The 18,961-nt window shown below is 44.0% G+C and overlaps 1 protein-coding gene across 1 annotated transcript; it reads right to left on the bottom strand.

The window, feature by feature from the left end:
- Positions 1-541: 541 nt before the first annotated feature.
- On the bottom strand, positions 542-17,334 carry Epcam (epithelial cell adhesion molecule). Its single transcript, XM_035445840.1, has 9 exons — positions 17,138-17,334; positions 16,906-17,045; positions 12,909-13,152; positions 11,170-11,235; positions 10,473-10,536; positions 9,384-9,485; positions 6,789-6,992; positions 3,259-3,303; positions 542-992 (listed from the first exon to the last, which is right to left on the bottom strand). Exons 1-9 carry the CDS (start codon positions 17,332-17,334, stop codon positions 951-953), a joined length of 1,104 nt encoding a protein of 367 aa, XP_035301731.1. The 3' UTR covers positions 542-950.
- Positions 17,335-18,961: the final 1,627 nt, after the last annotated feature.

Raw genomic sequence — 18,961 nt, 5'->3', positions numbered from 1 at the left:
ACAAAAACACCTGGCCAAAGCAACTTTTTATAGAGGAGAAGGTCCACTTTGGCTCAAGTCCTTCATGGTGGCAGGAACCTGAGGCAGCTGCTCACGTCACAGCAGGGGTCAGCAGTGATTACATGATTACCGCTGCAGCCCTGCCCACTTTCTGTGTGCACATGTTCACATCAAGGCTGTTTTTCTGTGAAGTTCTACATGTAGGTAGTTATACATCCTGTGTGTAACTACTCACAAAAAGCTCTAGCTTGTAATAAAACTGTAGCATATTTTCTAATAAGGCAGAGTGAACTCAGAGCCTCCAACATGCTAAAAGCACATACCACCATTGAACCTCCCTGATACCTCATCTCTGGGAATATGTTATTGATGGTCAGGGCCTCACTGTGTAGCCTGGAACTCTGTAGCAGAGGATACCCTGCAAACTCTAATCTCCTTGTGTCTGCCTCCCAGGAGCAAGAATTACAGGTTTGTGCCACTTGGCAGTACCAGACCACTTAAAAATTTATGATCTCAGATATGCATATGGAAACTCAGAAAATTCATTTTAAAAATGTTTATTTCATTAAAAAAAAGTTTTATGTACAAGACTTGGGTATATAGAAAGGCAGCTTTAAATCAGAAAATGAGACTAGTCACCGTATTCTACTGTGGGATGTTTGTGACATACACACTTCAGTATTCAGCATAAATTATTAACTATGCAGGCTAAATTCTGAGTTCCACACCAGACCTGCACACATAAGACATTTGTCTAATTTACAGATTGGTAATGCCAGTGTCAAGCTGCTTATATTTGTGAGTAATTTTCACAATTAAAAATTTAGGATGTTAACAAAACAGTAACCCTTTTGAGGTCTTCATCTTGTCCCATACTTATACGTTTTTAATCTGCGTTCCTTTGCCAATCCCCCTTCTGGTGGTTCCATTCTCAAAAAGCAGAGCTGTTGTTAGGCATTGAGTTCTCTGTGTATCTCACCCATCTCCTTTATCTGCAACAGGAAGGGAGGAACACACAAGAACATATAAGTAACTTTCAAGTCTTTGTTCCTTCAGAAAAGGTTTTTCTTTGCTTTTTCTCTCAAGACAGAGCTTCCCTGTGTAGCCCTGGCTGTCCTGGAACTCGCAGATATCTACCTGCCTCTGCCTCCTGAGTGCTGAGATTAAGGTGTGTGCATCACACCGGACTCAGAGAAGTTTTTTTTTTGGGGGGTTGTTTTGGTTTGGTTTTGGTTTTTGAAGACAAGGTTTCCCTGTATAACAGCTCTAGCTGTCCTGGAACTCACTCTGTAAACTATGCTGGTCTCAAACTCACAAAGATCTGTCTGCCTCCTGAGTGCTAGGATTAAAGGTATGACCCACTGTCCCCAGCTAGGTTTCTATTTGTAACAAGATGGCCACAATGAAGCTAGATTGTTTTTTCACAGATTAAGATTTTCAATTAAATATATAACTTCTATAGTTCATTATTTAGCATCAATCTTTCATGCTTAAAAAAAATTTTTTTTTTTGAGGTTTTAAAGTTACTTCTTCAGATGGGCTGGTGGCTAACATCTAAAATCACAGACTCTGGAGGCAGAGGTAGGCAGATCCCTATGAGTTCGAAATCAGCCTGGTCTACAGAGTGAGTTCAAGGACAGCCAGGGATATGTAAATATCTCTAAATAAATAAGTCTCTAAATAAATAAGTAATAAATGTTAGTTTGGGGGGGGTTGTTTGTTTTTCGAGACAGGGTTTCTCTATGGCTTTGGAGGCTGTCTTGGAACTAGCTATTGTAGACCAGGCTGCTCTGGAACTCACAGAAATCCTCCTGCCTCTGCCTCCCAGTAAATACTAGTTTTTGAAACTATTATTCTGTGTGTGTGCTCACAGGCACACATGCCATGACTTGCATGTGGAAGTCAGAGGACGACTTGCAGGGGTGGTTCTCTCCTTTCACCTTCACATGAACTCTGGTGATTAAACTCAGGTCAACAGGGCTGAGAAGCAAGCTCCTTACCCACTGAGCCATCTTGCTGGCCCTATTCCCCTCCATGCCCACCCCGTTAGGGTGGGGGCGTGGAGACAGGGCTTCTCTGTGTAACAGCTCCATCTGTCCTGGAACTCACTCTGTATAGACCATACTGGCCTCCAACTCATAGAGATCCACCTGCCTCTGCCTCCCGAGTTCTGAGATCAAAGGTGTAGGACTCCACCACACATTCTTTTTTAATTTTTTTAAGTTTTAAGACAAAGTCTCACTAGGTGGCCCTGACTGACCTGGAACTCCTGGAACTCACCTTCAACTCAATGTGATTCACCTGCCTCAGCTTCCTGAATGCTGGGATTTCAAGTGTTAGTCACCATACCTGATTCAATCTTTACAAGTAAAGAAACTAAATACAGAATTAAGTGGCCTCCCAGACCATAAGCCTTAGTTCTAGGCTGACAAGGACAATGAAGTTGACCGCCACCCTTGGTAAACATCTCACATGAGATAATCGCAGAGCCAGCACGTGACAGAGCCCTCTGTTAAACCCTTGGGGACAGGTTTGCACTTTCCATTTTGCAGATAAGAAGGCATGGAGAAGTAAAGTAGCCCCGGCTCTTAATTATCTGATAAGTGGTCAAATCCAAATCTTATAGTTCTTCTGCCTGACCCAAAAGTCACTCTGTGACCCAAACTCACAGCCAACAAACTCATGCCTGGCTTCATCTCACAGTGAATATTCCTAGCTCAGCTTCCCATGTACTGAGATTACAATTGGTAAACAGTCCACCCCACACAATTTCATCATCATCATCATCTGTGACTAGTTAGCATCTAACAGATTTACTAGGTTAACTTAAGTTCACCTTAACTGATTTTTCTTCTTTTTTAGGTTTTTCGAGAGAGACTCTCACTTCTCTGTGTAGCCCTGGTTGTCCTGGAATTCATTCTGTAGACCAGGCTGACCTCTGCCTCCCTAGTGGTAGGATTAAAGGCATACACCAGCAAGCCCAGCTTCAGTGATAGAGACACCAGTAGAGACAAAGGCAATCAACAATCACAGTGAGTGTCTCCTACCCTGCTCAACTAGAATATGCCTCCACTAAAGCCACAGGTTTCTATACCATTGTTCTCAGAAGCAGAAAGGAGTATGGAGTGGCCTGTCATGGGACTCGGAACTAGGTACGACAGTGTGAAGGACATCAGTGTAAGGGTGCTTTGTCATTGTCTAGGAAGGGGCAGTGATTTCCGGGAGTAAGACATTCAACATAGCCCGGTATCCACTCACCTCAGCCTTCTCATACTTCGCTGATCTCTTCCTTGTAGACATAACCTGGAGAGAAAAAAAAAGTTAGTTCTAGAAACTATTACTCAAACAAAAATGGCCCAAATGAACATACGTGCTTTGAACCCTTGTAAGCACATGTGTACAAATTTGGGGCGAGGTCTAAAAACTGGTCAAGCAGTACCAGTTCTTTGAACAGCTATATCAACACCATAAGTAAGTACCTTTCTGGAGTAAAAGCTTTTAACTGCACACAGATAAAATACCCTATATATATGCATTTACCCATCCATTCTCCAGACAGTGAACACTCAGACGGCTTCCTAGATTATTACAGGTAACAAGGATACCCTGAATGTCCTTCTTTGGTTCTGGTTGGTAGGTTGGTTCTTCTGAAAGAGGGTCTCATGAAGAAGCCCTGACTGTCCTGGAACACACTGTGGAGACCAGGCTGGCCTTGAACTCTGATCTGTGTCATCCATGTGCAGGGATTGGAAGCATATGTGCCTCCACACTCCACACTTTATTGAACTTGTACTTCGGTTTCCATGTGACAATTAGATTTCTGTCTGTTCCGTGTGTTTATTTGCCAACTGAAGCTCCTGTTCTGGGAACCATCTACCCTTACTTATTACCAGTCTTCAATTAAAGGGAGGGAATTACTGTTTTGTTTTTAAGATTTACTTATTTATTATGTATGCAGTGTTCTGTCTGCAGGTCAGATGAGAGCACCAGATCTCATTACAGATGGTTGTGAGCCACCATGTAGGTGCTGGAATTGAACTCAGGACCTCTGAAAGACCAGCTAGTGTTTTTAACTACTGAGCCATCCCTCCAGCCCCATAAAGTTAGTCTTTGGTTTTTGTTTTGTTTTGTTTTTGGGGGGGGGTTCAAGACAGGGTTTCTTTGTGTAGCCAGCCCTGGCTGTCCCAGATCTCACTATGTAGACTAAGATATCCTGGAACTCACAGAGATCCCCCTGCCTCTGCCTCCAGAGTGCTGGGATTAAAGGCATGTGCTACCATGCCCAGCTACTTCTACTTTTTTATTTTATAATATCTTTGCCATGAAAATGTGAATTTTGTTTTTCTTTTGGTAGATGCCTAAGCCACCTTTACTCTCAATCTTCCTACCTCAGCCTCCTGAAGATCAGAACTGCAGGTATGAGCCACTAAGCACAGCCCAAAATGTTAAAATGTTCAATTTTTGTTGGGCATAGAGACACATTCCTATAGTCCCAGCAAAGTGTGATAGGATGACCAGTTGAACCCAGGAATTCAATACCAGTTTATGTAGACTCCTATGGGGGTAAGGGATGGGAAGACAAATACACACACACACAGACAGACAGACAGAAAAAGCCAGGTGTGTAATTTCAGTACTTGGGAGGCTGAGGCTTAAGATGAGAATTTGAGATTAACCTGGGCTACAGAGTTCAATAAAGAAAAGGGTAGCAAGGCGTTGGTGGCACACGCCTTTAATCCCAGCACTCGGGAGACAGAGACAGGCGGATCTCTGTGAGTTCGAGGCCAGGCTGGTCTCCAGAGTAAGTGCCAGGACAGGCTCCAAAGCCACACAGAGAAACCCTGTCTCAGAAAACCAAAATAAAAAAAAAAAAAAAAAAAAAAGAGAATGACCCCCATACATAGGCTCATGTACTTGAATGCTTGGTCCAAAGTTGGTCCAACTGTCTGGTTAGGAAGTATCTATCAGGTGTGGACTTGTTGAAGAAGGTATGTCAGTGGGTTCTGCCAGTACAAAAGCCTAAGCCGCCCCCACCCCTTGTCTCTCTCTGCCTTGGGATTGAAGATGAGACGTAAGTTTTTAGCTACTACTCCAGCCTGCCTGCCACCACACTCGCCACCATGATGGTCATGGACGTTAACTCTCCAGAACTCTGAGCAGGAGCCCCCAGTAAAATCTTTCTTTTTATAAGTTTCCCTTGGTCACAGTGTTTTGTCACACCCATAGAAAAGTAACCAAGACAGTTGGGGATGCTGAGACAGCGCTTGTCTGCCACATGAGGCCCTAAAATCTAATTCCCAGTACCACAAAAACAAAACGGAATTTATGTATTAATATAGCCCTTTATGGATTTTAAGTTCCTTGCATTACGTGGTTTCTCTGACTGTAAAATATCAACATTCCTTATACTAATTTCTTTTGAACTTATCTTCGTCCGTTCTATCCAATAATCCATCTGAATTCATGTTTGAACACAAGTACATTCATTGCCCTTCTCTTTTTTTTATGTTCCCATGCCCTCACGTACCTGTCCATACCTGAGGGTAACACAGACAGCCCCCATAGGCTAAAATCAGAATTCAGTGTTCCTTTTTTTAATCAGATGGGAACCAAGTGAGATAACAATCCTGAACTGAAAATCAAGTAACCATGCACCTTCAGATCTTATCTTTTTCTTTACAAGGGGGTGGTGAGCTTTTTAAGATAAGGTCTAGCCATGTAATTCTGGCCAAACTTAATGGCTCCCCCGACTCATGACTTTTCTTTTATTTTCTGTACATGTGTGCCTGGTGCCTAGCACCTGATACCTAAGAAGGTCAGAAGCAGTCAGATCCCTGGGGACTGAGTTACAGATGGTTGTGAACTCCCATGTGGGCTCTGGGAACCAAATCCAAGTCATATCCGAGAGCAACAAGTGCTATTAATCACTGAGCCACGTCTCCAGGCCCTGGCCTTAAAGTCTTGATCCTCCTGCCTCGGGTTCTCAAGGGCATGAATACAGAAATACATTATCTTACTCTGATCAAATCTATTTCTGAATTCTGTTATGTTGATGAGACCACCGGATGCCAATCACCCTTAAGGCCCTGGGATAAAGGTCACTTCTTTAGATCCTAATACTCCAGCCTTAATTTCCCAATGCTGGGATTATAGGCATGTGCCGTTGTACCCAGTGCAAATTTGCTATTTATGAAGAATCATTGCTACATGTACTACTTCTGATTCTTTTCTTGCTAACTTAAGCTTTGTGCTTTTGGGGGGCGGACATAGCTCATTATAGCCTGGAATGCTTGCGACCCGTGCTCATCTTCCCATCCCCACCAAAAACGGAAACAAGTGATGTGTTGCCCAGCTCAGTGAACATTTTGGGAGTTCTCTATGCTACTGTGTTCTGGAAGGACCACTGAATTCCTTGCAAAGAACCCAAGGCTATTCTACTCAAAGGCAATGGAACCAGGCTGTGAGGTGTTCAGCTGCAAGCGGTTTTCCCATGACTATTCCTTTCCAGCTTTAGAAGGTGACTATTTTTGGAAAAAAAGGAAGCAGAAGTGCAATAGAGTCCTTCACTAAGGTTTTCAAACATGGATAGTCCTTTGTTTGTTTCTTTGTTTTCTTTGAGATGGAACTCCCTCTATAGACTGCTTCAGATGCAAAGATCCACCTACCTCTGCCTCCAGAGTGCTGGGATTAAAGGTGTGTGCCACCACCAACTAGCAAACATGGATATAGTTCTTAGTGATCAACTTTAAGAACACATCCTTCAGAGCCCTGACTCGTTCTGTACCTACCAGCACAACTACCCCCGCGATGATTGCTAACACCACTACCACAATAACAGCAATGATGCCGGCTTTGAGTCCCTGCATTGAGAACTCCGGGGCTTTTTCATCAACATAGTAAATCAGGGTCTGGCCAGGGTCCAGATCAAGTTGTTCTCCATTTACTCTCAGGTCCATTTTCTTAGAATGATGGAACAAGGATTCCCCTTTCACCTACAACGGAAAAAAAAACAATGAAAATCATTTAAGGGAATCAGCCATGGTTACCAATTGTATATACCAGGAGAAAAGCTGCCAAGAATTTTATCAGTTTTAATGATAACCACCTGATCCAGTGGAACATTAAGGCACTGTTTCTTACAGGAAAATGCCATACACGGAAATAGAAACAAAGCCCATGTTCCCACCCTCCAGATCAGAAAACATCAACACGTGGCCAATTTAGTTTCATCATTCTTTCTTCTATCCCGTCATCTCCCATGCCTAAAATGTTCTAAAGTAAATCTCCAAAGAAATATCTCAGTATAGTACACACAAGTTTAAGGGATGGAGAGATGGCTCAGTCCTTAGGAGCACTGGCTGCTTTTCCAGAGGTCCTGAGTTCAATTCCCAGCAACCACATGTTGGCTCACAACCATCTGTAATGAGATCTGGTGCCCTCTTCTGGCCTGCAGGGATACATGCAGGCAGAACGCTGCATATATAATAAATAAATAAACAAGATGAGCACAAGTTTAGCCAGGTACTATGGCTTGCATTTGTAACCCTAAGTCTTAGAAGGCTGAAGCAGGGTGTCTACCCTCCACCATGAATTCTAGGTCAATCTGGGCTACTATAAGATTCTGTCAAAGAAAAAAGAAGTAATAACAAGAAAGAAACAACAAAGAACAAAACCATATGTTTATAAGAAATTGGCCTTAAACTTAGTCCTCCTGCCTCAGAATCCAGAGTGCTAGGACTCCAGGTTTGGGGATATAGTGTACACTGTTAACGTCTGGCTTTTACATAAAGGTTTTTAAAATGGAGACTGGATGGACATCTCGGCAATTAAGAGCATTTAAGAGGGCCTGAGTTCGGTTCCTAGCACCCACAACAGGCAGCTCGTAACAGAAGTGTAATCCAGGTCCCTGGGGTCCAGTTGGCCTCTGGTCTTCGAAGGCACCTGCACCAACATTCACACAGACACACACAGACACACAGAATTTAAACACTAGGCTTTAAAATGGAGATTAGTCTTAGAAATTATTAGACTAATAGGTGGAGACTATATATACCAATATAGTAACTAACCAAAGAGAAAACAAGAATTAGAAGGCTATGTATACATATCTTAGTAGTAGATTACATACGGGTTCAATTCCTAACACAGCCAAGATGAAAACAGAAGAGTCAGGGGGGTTAGGGACTGACAGAATGCTTACCTAGTACACACAGCGTCCAGGGTTCAGTCCCCAAAATGACAAAAACTAGTCACAGTGGCCCATACTTGTAATCTAGCACTTGGGACTGTTACATCACAGACCCCTAGCTGGCCCTCCTCCCCCTAAGATATCAGACATGTATTTCCCACCACCTTTGGTTTCTATATGCCCAGCCAACAGAAACTGAGCTTCCTAATCTCCGCTGCTCCTAACAACATAACTCTGATGCCTGGACACCCTCCCAAACTGGCTCTGAGCTCTGGCCAGGCTCCTCAGTCCCTAGGAAAGTTATAAAAGGGTTCTCTCTGGCTCTTGAGTTGGCCTGCTTCCCATGCCATGCCATCCATGATGGATATCTCTATTATTTTTACTCAGATTTAGATTGATTTTTATTATTCTTAATTTAATTTCAGTTGGTAGTTGCCTGATGTTATTGCTGGGGATCAAACACAGGTCCTCTGGAAAGAACAGTACATGCTCTTAAGTGCTAAGCCATCTCTCCAACCCCACTTTACACCTAATTTTTGTTGTTGTTGGTGGTGGTTTTTGGAGACAGGGTTTCTTTGTATCTTTGGAGGCTGTCCCGGAACTCACTCTGTAGACCAGGCTGGCCTCGAACTCACAGAGATCCACCTGCCTCTGCCTCCCGAGTGCTGGGACTAAAGGCATTCACCACCAACGCCCGGCCTACACCTAACATTTTTACAAAGTATATATATTATCTTCTCCTACCCCATGGCTTCCAGAATGACTGCATCATCCCTCATAATGCTCTCCGACCTCATAGCCCAACCACAGCCCTCATGACTGCATAGCCCCTTCTTGTAAAGCTCATATTTGGAAGGATAATTTCATATCACCTCCTTTCCTGAGTGGCTACTTCTTTTTTTCTTGACTAGAGATGGAAGCAGGAGGATCAGAAGTCCAAGGTCAGCTACACAGAGAGCTCGAGGCCAGCCTAGATTGTATGACAGACTATCTCAAAAAGGAACAAACACCGGCATGGTGGCATATGCCTTTAAGGCACCCAGCACTTGGAGGCAGAAGCAAGTCTCTGTGACTACAAGGATAGCCATAAATATCTTGAGTTTCAGGACAGCCAGGACTATATAAAGAGAGATCCTGTCTTTAAAAACAAACAACAAAAAAAAAACTAAGCTTTAAAAATGAGGTTTATACTTACATCTTTTTCAAAATAGTAAGCCACATCAGCTATGTCCACATCATCTTGAGTTTTCTGAGAAGAGTTTTGCATCAGATCAATAGTGATAACATTGTTCTCATACTGGGGGGGAAAGGTGAAAAATACAAATTGAGTAATTAAAGTATATGAAAATTTTGGTCAATAGTCAGAATATTTAGAATTTGATCTTTCATAATCTACATCCACCAAGAGCTCTTTCCATTGATGAATAATTAAATTTATCATTTGTGATTGAAAAAAAAAAAAGCATCTTTGAGAGGTCTTCCAATCTATCTAAGAGAATAAAATAGCAATACAAACAATTTTTTAAAAAAGAGTTAAACTGGGGGCTGGAGAGATGGTTCAGAGGTTAAGAGCACTGGCTGCTCTTCCAGAGGTCCTGAGTTCAATTCCCAGCAACCACATGGTGACTCACAACCATCTGTAATGAGATCTGGTGCCCTCTCCTAGTATGCACACATAATTCAGGCAAGATACTGTATACATAATAAATAAATCTTTCTAAAAAGGAGTTAAGGAAAAGGCTAACTGGGTAGGATGGTTGGCTGTCAAGTGTCAACTAGAATAAACAATCTAGAGTCACATTTTCTTAAAAAGATTTAATTTATAATGTATACAGTGTTCTGCCTGTGAAGTTTTTTTTTTTTAAGATTAATTTATTATGTATATATGTATATATGCCTGCAGGCCAGAAGAGGGCACCAGATCTCATTCCACATGGTTGTGAGCCAACATGTGGGAACTGAACTCGGGACCTCGGGAAGAGCAGCCAGTGCTCTTAGCTGATGACTCATCTCTCCAGCTCAAGAAGATACTCTTAATGAGGGACGGTCTAGATTGAGTTGATCTACAGGCTAATCTGTGGAGATGATCTTTTTTATGTGAATTGAGTTGGTAAGACTGACAGACTTGGCTGAATCATGCCATAGACTGGGACATGGATGCACCACCTATGCCCGGCACTGCTTTCATTTATACGTAAACCATACCATCCTACCAACTTGCTACCAAAGATAGCTAATTCACCTAGAAACAGAACGAAAAACAAACACACAAAAAAAAACTTACCAGAATATTTTTGATAAATTTCTGATTCAGTTTGTATCGAGACATGAACACCTCCTCAAGTGCACTGCAAATAATTTAAAAGTTTTGTTTGTATGTAACACACAATAATAGAATCTCTACATTTTAGGCAGACAGCTCAAGGACTGTTTTTTTTTTTTTTTTTTTTTAAAGAGAGGGTCTCACTATGTTTCCCTGGCTGACTTGGAACTTTCTACATATACCAGGCTGGCTTCAAACTCAAAAAAACTCACTGTCCCTGCCTCTGGGATTACAGGTATGCAACAATGGCTAGGCTGTATAATTTTAATGTCACTTGCAATTATCATAACAGTAAGTGGTTTAAACCAGCACCAGTCAGTGATCCTAGAGCTGTTGAGTGTCAGTTCGATTAGAAACGGAACCTTTACACAACACAGTACCCATATGAATCTGCCAACAGATTACTCTTAAATTCCAAAGGGGAAAATGGTAACTCTACAATGGAGAAACCTGGCAGACATGGTTCGTAAAGAGACAGAGAAGCTCATGATTTCCTGATGAGTACTGAGAAAGACACAGAATCACTTACATAGTTTTCCTGTCAAGGTGCACAATATAATAGCATGTATGTAATTACTACCAAAGTACATAAATACACTAGAGTACATGTAATTACTGTCAAGGTGCATTGATACACTAGTGTATATATAACACTTACGTCTTCAAATTCTGAAGGTTGTAAGGGCTTTCTCTTTCTTTGTGTTTTATTTCGATGATGATCCAGCTGTAAGACAAGATGGCTGTGTGTAACTCAGTCTTTCTGGCTTTTTTCCAAAGAGGTAAATCCCAAAATAGAATTAACGCTAAAATAGAATTAATGCTAACAGAACAAATAGAGTGTTGTGGTAAACATGTTTCACACATCCTTCACAGAGAACCCACCCAGAATTAACACCCTGTCTAACATTGACCGGATGGTGACAATTACAACTTGAGAGGTGAATTGAAGTCAAAGTTGGTCTGGTCATGCTGGGCCCTGTTCCAGAGAACAGACAAAACAGACAGGCATGGTGGTACAAGCTGGCACTATAGAACTGTGGAGGACGGGCACTGTGGTGTAAACCTGCACTGTGGAACTGTGGAGGATGGGCATGGTGGTGTAAACCTGCACTGTGAAGGCAGAGGCAGGAGATGGCCTGGATTTGAGGCAAGCCAAGATTCTAACATGAAACCATGTCAGAAAGAGATTTTTTTTTGGGGGGGGGGGCGGGGAGCACAGAAACACACAGAGAAACAATTGACTGCAAGGCTCCAAACGTGAAAGGTAACCAACTGCAGGCTTTGGCCTGACGTCTTTCCAGTTTCTTGTCCCTTCCAATAGTCTTTTTTGATTAATCGAAGCTTGAGTGGATTTTCATGAATCTCTCTCCAATCCCCTCCACCATGCTGGCTAGCAACCGACCCCCAGATTTTCTACCACTTGTATCTTCAGCCCAAATAGCTCATTTTAAAAAACACAATAATAAGGGCCGGAGAGATGGCTCAGCGGTTAAGAGCACTGACTGTTCTACCAGAGGTCCTAAGTTCAATTCCCGGCAACCACATGGTGGCTCACAGCCACCTTGAATGAGGTCTGTTGCCCACTGCTGGAGTGCAGGCAGAAGACTGTGTACATAATAAATAAATAAAAATCTTTAAAAAAAAAAAAAAGTACATGCCACAAAAAAAAAAAAAAACAATAATGAGAAAATGCAGTTTAAATCACTTAATGCTAATCCAACTTCAAAATTCAGGACAGAGGTTAAAAGGAAAATGATGGCAGTACACTACAACCTCTGTAAAACCTAAGAGCCACCTATCTTCACTGGGAATTCATAAACCAGTTCTGGAAAGGTAACGTCAAATAGAAAAATAACTACTATTTCATGTGTGCATAAGGGAAAACGAAACTAAAGTCATAATCAGGCCAAAGGTTATTTCATGCTTCCTTCCATTTTCTCACAATTATTTGCCAAAGATAGGCTTCAGCAGTCAGATAATTTCCATAAAATAAACACAGCTGGACTAGAGCCAATAAAACTAACACAACTGGAGTAGGGCCAATAAAACTCAACTCAAAACTGGTGACACCAGTTTTATGAGGAACGAGGCAGGATGGACACATTTACCACTCCATACCCTTTCCCTCTCTGTCTCTCTCGTTTTTGTTTGAGAAGATCTCAAGTAGCCCAGGGAATCTCATTAGTCGCAAACTCACTGTGTAGACAAGGCTAGCCCTGAACTCCTCATCCTCCTGCGCCTACCTCCAGAGCACAGGATTTACAGGTGTGCACGGCCACGCCCACCTTTTCTTGGCTTTTGGACTCCAAACCGCAAAATGTTATTTCATATTCAAACCTTGATTTAATTAAGCAAATGGGAACAGTATGAAAGCAGCAACAAGAAAAAAACACTCACTAGGTCCTCACTCGCTCGGAGCAGGTTATTTCCGTGTCTTTGTCGGTTCTCCGGACACCGGCAGTGTTCACACACCAGCAGGTGGCGGTGCCATTGCACTGCTTGGCTTTGAAGAGGCCCAGCTCGTCACATTCAGGGTTGTACATGCCATCGTTGTTCTGTATGGCCCCCTCGGGTTTCAGCCTCCTCCCAGACTTGTTGCTGTAAGTCAGTTCCGCCTTCATCACCAAACATTTGGATGCCACTGAAAAGAAAATGTAACAGCAAACTGCAAAACAGCTACAGTTTCCATGTGCAATCTAGGAAAACTTTTTTTTTAATTTAAGGTCGTAATCCCAGGCCAAAGATTATTTCACGATCCCTTCCATTTTCCCACACTCAAATTGCTTAGTAGAGATAAGAACCTTGAGTCAGATCATTTCCATAAAATAACACAGTTGGATGAGAGCCGATAGAACTCAACTCAAAGGGCCTAGATTTAAAAAGTATTATGTTATCAAGATCAAACTAGCAGGCAATAAGAATCTTTTACTCACGTTTGGAGCACACCACAGTATTCGATGTACCAAGGGAAGTACACTGGCATTCGCCTCTGTCATTCAGAGAGCAACTTGTCCCCAGCTTGTAGTTTTCACAGACACAGGCTAGAAAAATGTAAAAATTTAGTTTACAGTGTTAGCTACAACTGTCAAGTCATCTAGTCAGTCATGCCTTTAAGAAGTGGTCCTGGGCCAGGCATGCTGGCGCACACCTCTAATCCCAGCACTCTGGAGGGAGAGGCAGGTGGATCTCAGTAAGTTCAAAGCCAGCCTGGTCTACAGAGTGAGTTCCAGGATAGCCAGGGCTAATTGAGAGACCCTGTCTCAAAACAAAGAGATGAATAAGAGGAGGAAGAGGAAGAGGTGGACCTGGGGCTGGTGAGATGAAACGGCTCAACTGTTAAAGGTGCCTGCCGCCAAGCCTGATGACCCAAGATCAAACCTCTAGACCCACATGGCGAAGAACAGACTCCCTCAAATTGTCCTCGGACCTCCCTCCACATACATGTGCCTTGCCACACACATGAAACCACCCCCTCAAAAAATAAACAAATGTACCAGGGCCTGGTGGTGTGTTCTTTGAATCCGAGAACTCTGGAGGCAGAGGTAGGTGGGTCTCAGTGAGTTCAAAGCCAGCCTGGTCTACGGAGTGAGTTCCAGGACAGCCAGGGCTGTGTAGGGAGACCCTGACTCAAAAATAACAAAATAAATAAAAAATAAATGGGAAAGGGGAGCAGGGCAGTGTTCCCTTGGGTCATCAGGCTTGGCGGCAGTGCACGCCTTTAATCCCAGTGCTCAGGAGGCAGAGGCAGTCAGATCTCTGTGAGTTCGAGGCCAGCCTGGTCTCCAGAGCCAGTGCCAGGAAAGGCTCCAAAGCTACAGAGAAACCCTGTCTCAAAAAACCAAAAAAAAAAAAAAAAAAAAGAAAGAAAGAAAAGAAAAGAAAAGAAAAGAAATGAAATATGTAGCCCCGAATCTTTTCAGCTATAAATTTAAGAACTTCAGTGTCTTGCCAGTTTCTATATGTTGTTTATTGGGGGCGGGAGGAGATGGGGACAGAGTAAATTAAGATTTATTAAGGAGCCAGGTAGTGGTAAGGGTAGTGGCACACACCTTTAATCCCAACATTCTGGAGGCAGAGGCAGGAGGATCTCTGTGAGTTCGAGGCCAGCCTGGTCTACAGAACAAGTCCCAGGGCAGCCAGGGCTACACAGAGAAACCCTGTCTCGAAAAGCCAAAAAGACTTATTAAGGAAACTGTGAAGGGAAGAATACTTTGGGGCAGTGCCAAGGATAGAGCCTGGGGCCCCACTGATGCTAGCTTAGCCTCCCAATGAGCTATTCCCTTGGCCTGTATTTCATTGTTGTTGAGATAGCCCAGGTTGGTGTCAAGCCCAAGATTCTCTTTCTTTTTAAATGTATTACATTTATTAACTTATTGGGAGCAGGGACACCCTGTAGTATATGTATAGAGGTCAGAGGATAAACTATATAGAGTTCTTTCTCTCCACCCATCCCATGGGTCCAGGGATCAGTGATCCACAGCACCTTCACTCACTGAGCCTTTTCATAGGCACCAAACCAGAGATTCTTCACCCTGGGCCTCCTGAGTACCGGATGAGAGGTGTCAGTTACTACCCTCGGACAACTTTGTTGTCACTGGATTTGTGTTTGATTTTTAATTATCTCATTTTTGAGGCAGGGTCTTGCTACAAAATCCAGGCTCAGAATCCTCCTGCTTCAGCCTTCTAAGGGCTGGGATCACAGTCATGGGCCACTACAGCTGGTTCAGTCTGTTTTTGAAACAGGGTCTAACTATGTAGCACTGGATAGCCGGAAACTCTCTATGTAGACCAGGCCTTCTTTAACCAGAGATCTGCCTGCCAGATCTTCAACCTGAGTGCTTGGGCCTTGTACCAGCAGCCCAGCTAGAAACAAGGCTTTTTAAATACAGCCCTCTAAAGATCTTATCAGCCTTCTTTTGTGCTACCAGGCTTCATTTTTTTAAAACCAACCTTTATCTATTACTTTGTCCACTTATCTATATATTTTATGTATACACATACCACAGTTCAAATGCAGAAGTCAGAGGCCAATTTGGGGAGTCAATTCTCCTCCCCTTCTACCTGTGGGTACTGGGAATTGAACTCCAGAGTAACTTAACACAGTGAGTCATTTTTAAAAAAATTTTTTTTCCTTCCTTCTTCTCTCACCCCCCCCCCAACATTTCTGGAAGAGTCTAATTCTACAGCCCAGTCTCACTACTGCCCTCTGGCCTCCTGCTGGGCTTGAGTGGAGCCTCACTTTCCAGTATCTTCCTCCTTTCCTAGTACACCCTGGTATACTAGTTCCTTTATCGTTTCCCAAAAAAGAGTCAACAATTCCAATTCTGAGGAATATGGACCCTCCCCCTTATGCCTCCCTTACCCAGTTTTCTTTAAAAATGCCTGCCTTGGGGCCCAATAGGTTTCTATTCAATCTTCATTAAACAGGGTCTCCTACAGCCCAGGCTGGCCCCCATCGCCATACGGTTTAAGATAGCCTTAAACCATACAGTTTAAGATAGCCTTAAACTGCTGATGTTCCAGCTTCCCCTTTGTAAGTGCTGGGGGTTATGGGTACACACCTGGCTTATGGTGTGTGAGGGAATCAAGCCCAGGGTTTGCTAGGCAAGCAAGCACTCTACACCACAGCCCTCCATCTACAGTTTGGCCCCAGGCTGAAGTCAGAAAAAATATAAATTGATTGAACTTAAAGTGTAACTAATGAATATAAGCCACCTCTGCTAGTAGAGAATGAAATTCTTCCCAGGAAGCAAAACTAAACTATATTTAACTTAAAAATTGAGGAAGAAAGAAACGGAAGGAAGAGAGATTCTTCGCAGAGTGCCTTGATCAATCGTCTCCACTTGCAGACACCATTTTAGAAATAAGTCAGAAGTCACGGCCAACTCTGCAGTAATAACAACTAAGATCAAACTCCATGTCCTTCTCTCTACAAATTGTTCGGTCACAGTTTCAGCACAGTTCTTAAAGGATAAAGACAACGGGGAGATAAAGGCCCATGACCTCCTCATTTTGAGCCCCAGCACCGTCGTGGTGGGAGAACTGACTCCCACAAATTGCCTAACCACACACACACACACATACACACACACACACACACACACACACATACACACACACACACACACACACACACACACACACAAATAAAAGTCTAAAGGAAGTGGAAAACTTCTTGATGAATGTTGGATCAGGATTTAAATCTTGTACTCCGAAACCACAAATATACGCAATTTTTAACTAGGGAATTCTTAAACAGTGTAAAGATTATGGGATTTTTAACAAGGTCCTTACAGTTTATCTTTGTTTCTATCCTCCCTACAATAAACACGGCATTAGTCATGATTCTTAGAAAAGGGAAACACCTCCGGCAGGTAAGTCCCTGCAGGCCCGCCTCCGACGCGCAGGTGCATAGCGGCCTCTGGGGAGCTGCCTGTCCCCTCCCGGGGCCCACATCCGGGGACCGTCGCAGGTATGGGAGGGGAGGGAGGAAGGACTGGCGGGTCGCCACGACAAAGGCCCGCGCTCTGAGACCTGGAAACCCAAATTGGAGCCGCTGGACCCCGGGGCGGTGGCCGCTCCGTCACCCTGGACCCAGGTCCCCTCCTGGCTCACCACACCGCTACCTCATCCGAGCGCACGTCCGGTCCGTGCCCTCAGAACTCCGGGCCAGCCCGAGGTCCCTCTCCCCATCACCGGCGGGACACGACCCCACACCTCCGCTGCAGGTCCGTGCCTCACCTTCACTTTGCTGAGCCGCGGCCAGCGTCGCCGTGGCCACCGCGAGCAGGAGCCCGAAGGCGAGGGCCTGGGGGCGCGCCATGCTGCGCGCGGAGTGGCGAGGACTTGCGGGGACTGCGGCGCGAGACGGCTCCGGGGACAGATGTGCTGCGCAGCGGCCGAGGGACTGTGCGCTCTGGGCGCGCGGCGAGGCGGGACCCACCTGCGGACTTGCAGCCCCGGGGCCCCGCCCCGTGCCCGCCCCGCACCTCCCCTCCGCTCGCCCGCCCTGCCCTGCGGTGAGTCACCCGCCCCACATGCCCGTCCCACTCCCTGCCTCCCTGTCCAGGTGTGAGCTGCCCTGGTGCTCCAGCGTGGGACTCGAGGCGGGGACTGGAGTCAGGTGGAGTACCCGGGAAGAACCGGATGTGGCGGCCAGGATGACTAGACCTGGACATGAAAGCCGAAAGAGATACCAAGTCACACCGAGAGCTTCCCGGGCAAGAGGCAACAATAAGGCGCACTGTCACTGCGCTACCCCGGGCAGTTTACTTTCCAGAGCCTTTTCAAACTCTTTAAAAGTATATGTTATGTGTACGAATGCTTTGCCTGCGTGTGTGTGCGCCACGTGCGTGCCTGGTGCCCGCGGAGGGCTTCGGATCCCCAGGAACTGGAGTTATGGATGGCTGCGAGCCACCATGTGGGTGACTAGAATGGAACCGATTTACCTGCTAGAGCAGGAAGTGATCTTAACCGCTGGGCCGTCTCTCCAACCCGATAAGTTGATTTTTGTCTTTTACTGAAGTGCTACAGTTTTGATTATTATGTATTTTTAATTATTTTTTATGTTTTGAGATTATGATAGAATTACATCATTTCCCCCTTCCCGTCCCTCCCTCAAACCTTGCCATATACCCCTTCCTGCTCTTTTTCAGCGTCATGCCGCCTATTCGTGTGTCAAAGAACAGTGTTGATAAAAATCAATTTCTTCGAAAATTTAGGGAAAGTCTTAGAAACAAAGGACAGTCTATTTCATTGGAAATGAATTAAAAGCTCTTTCTACAGGCATTTATTTATTTATTTGTTTATTTATTTGTCTTTCCAGACAGGGTTTCTCCATAGCTTTGGAACCCGTCCTGGAACTATGTAGATCAGGCTGGCCTCAAACTCAGGAACTCACCTATTTCTGCTTCCCCAGTGCTGGGATTATAGGCGTGTGCCACCATTGCCCAGCCTCTTTCTGCATTCTTAAAATAATCGAAATCAAAATAATTAAATAATTTTGATGATTTGATTTTATTAACTATTAATATGTTCATATAGGAAGATGTGTCTCAGTTGGATACCTAGAATCTTGCACAAGACCTGAGTTTGCTGCTGAGCACCTGTATGATGGCTCACAACCATATGTGACTATTTGCAGGGGATTGGCTGCCCAGATCTAACCTCTGCTGGCATCGCATGCCCATGGTGCATATAGCTACGCAGGCAAGCACGTACCCACATCAAAATACATATACTTTTAAAACACTTAATATATTTGTGAAATTTTATACCCAAATATAGTTCTAAAATTATTCTCAAAATTCAAATTTCTTTTCTAATAAGATAGTTGGAAATTTGTGGTTTTTTTTTTTTTTAGATTTGTTAATTTCTGTGTGTTTGAGTGTTTTTCCTGCGTGTATGTATGTGCATCACCTGTGTGCCTGGTGCCCACAGAGGTCAGAAGA

Source organism: Cricetulus griseus, chromosome 5 (assembly GCF_003668045.3).
Source record: "Cricetulus griseus strain 17A/GY chromosome 5, alternate assembly CriGri-PICRH-1.0, whole genome shotgun sequence".
NCBI classification, from domain to species: domain Eukaryota; kingdom Metazoa; phylum Chordata; class Mammalia; order Rodentia; family Cricetidae; genus Cricetulus; species Cricetulus griseus.
This window is presented reverse-complemented; position numbering and strand designations above follow the sequence as displayed.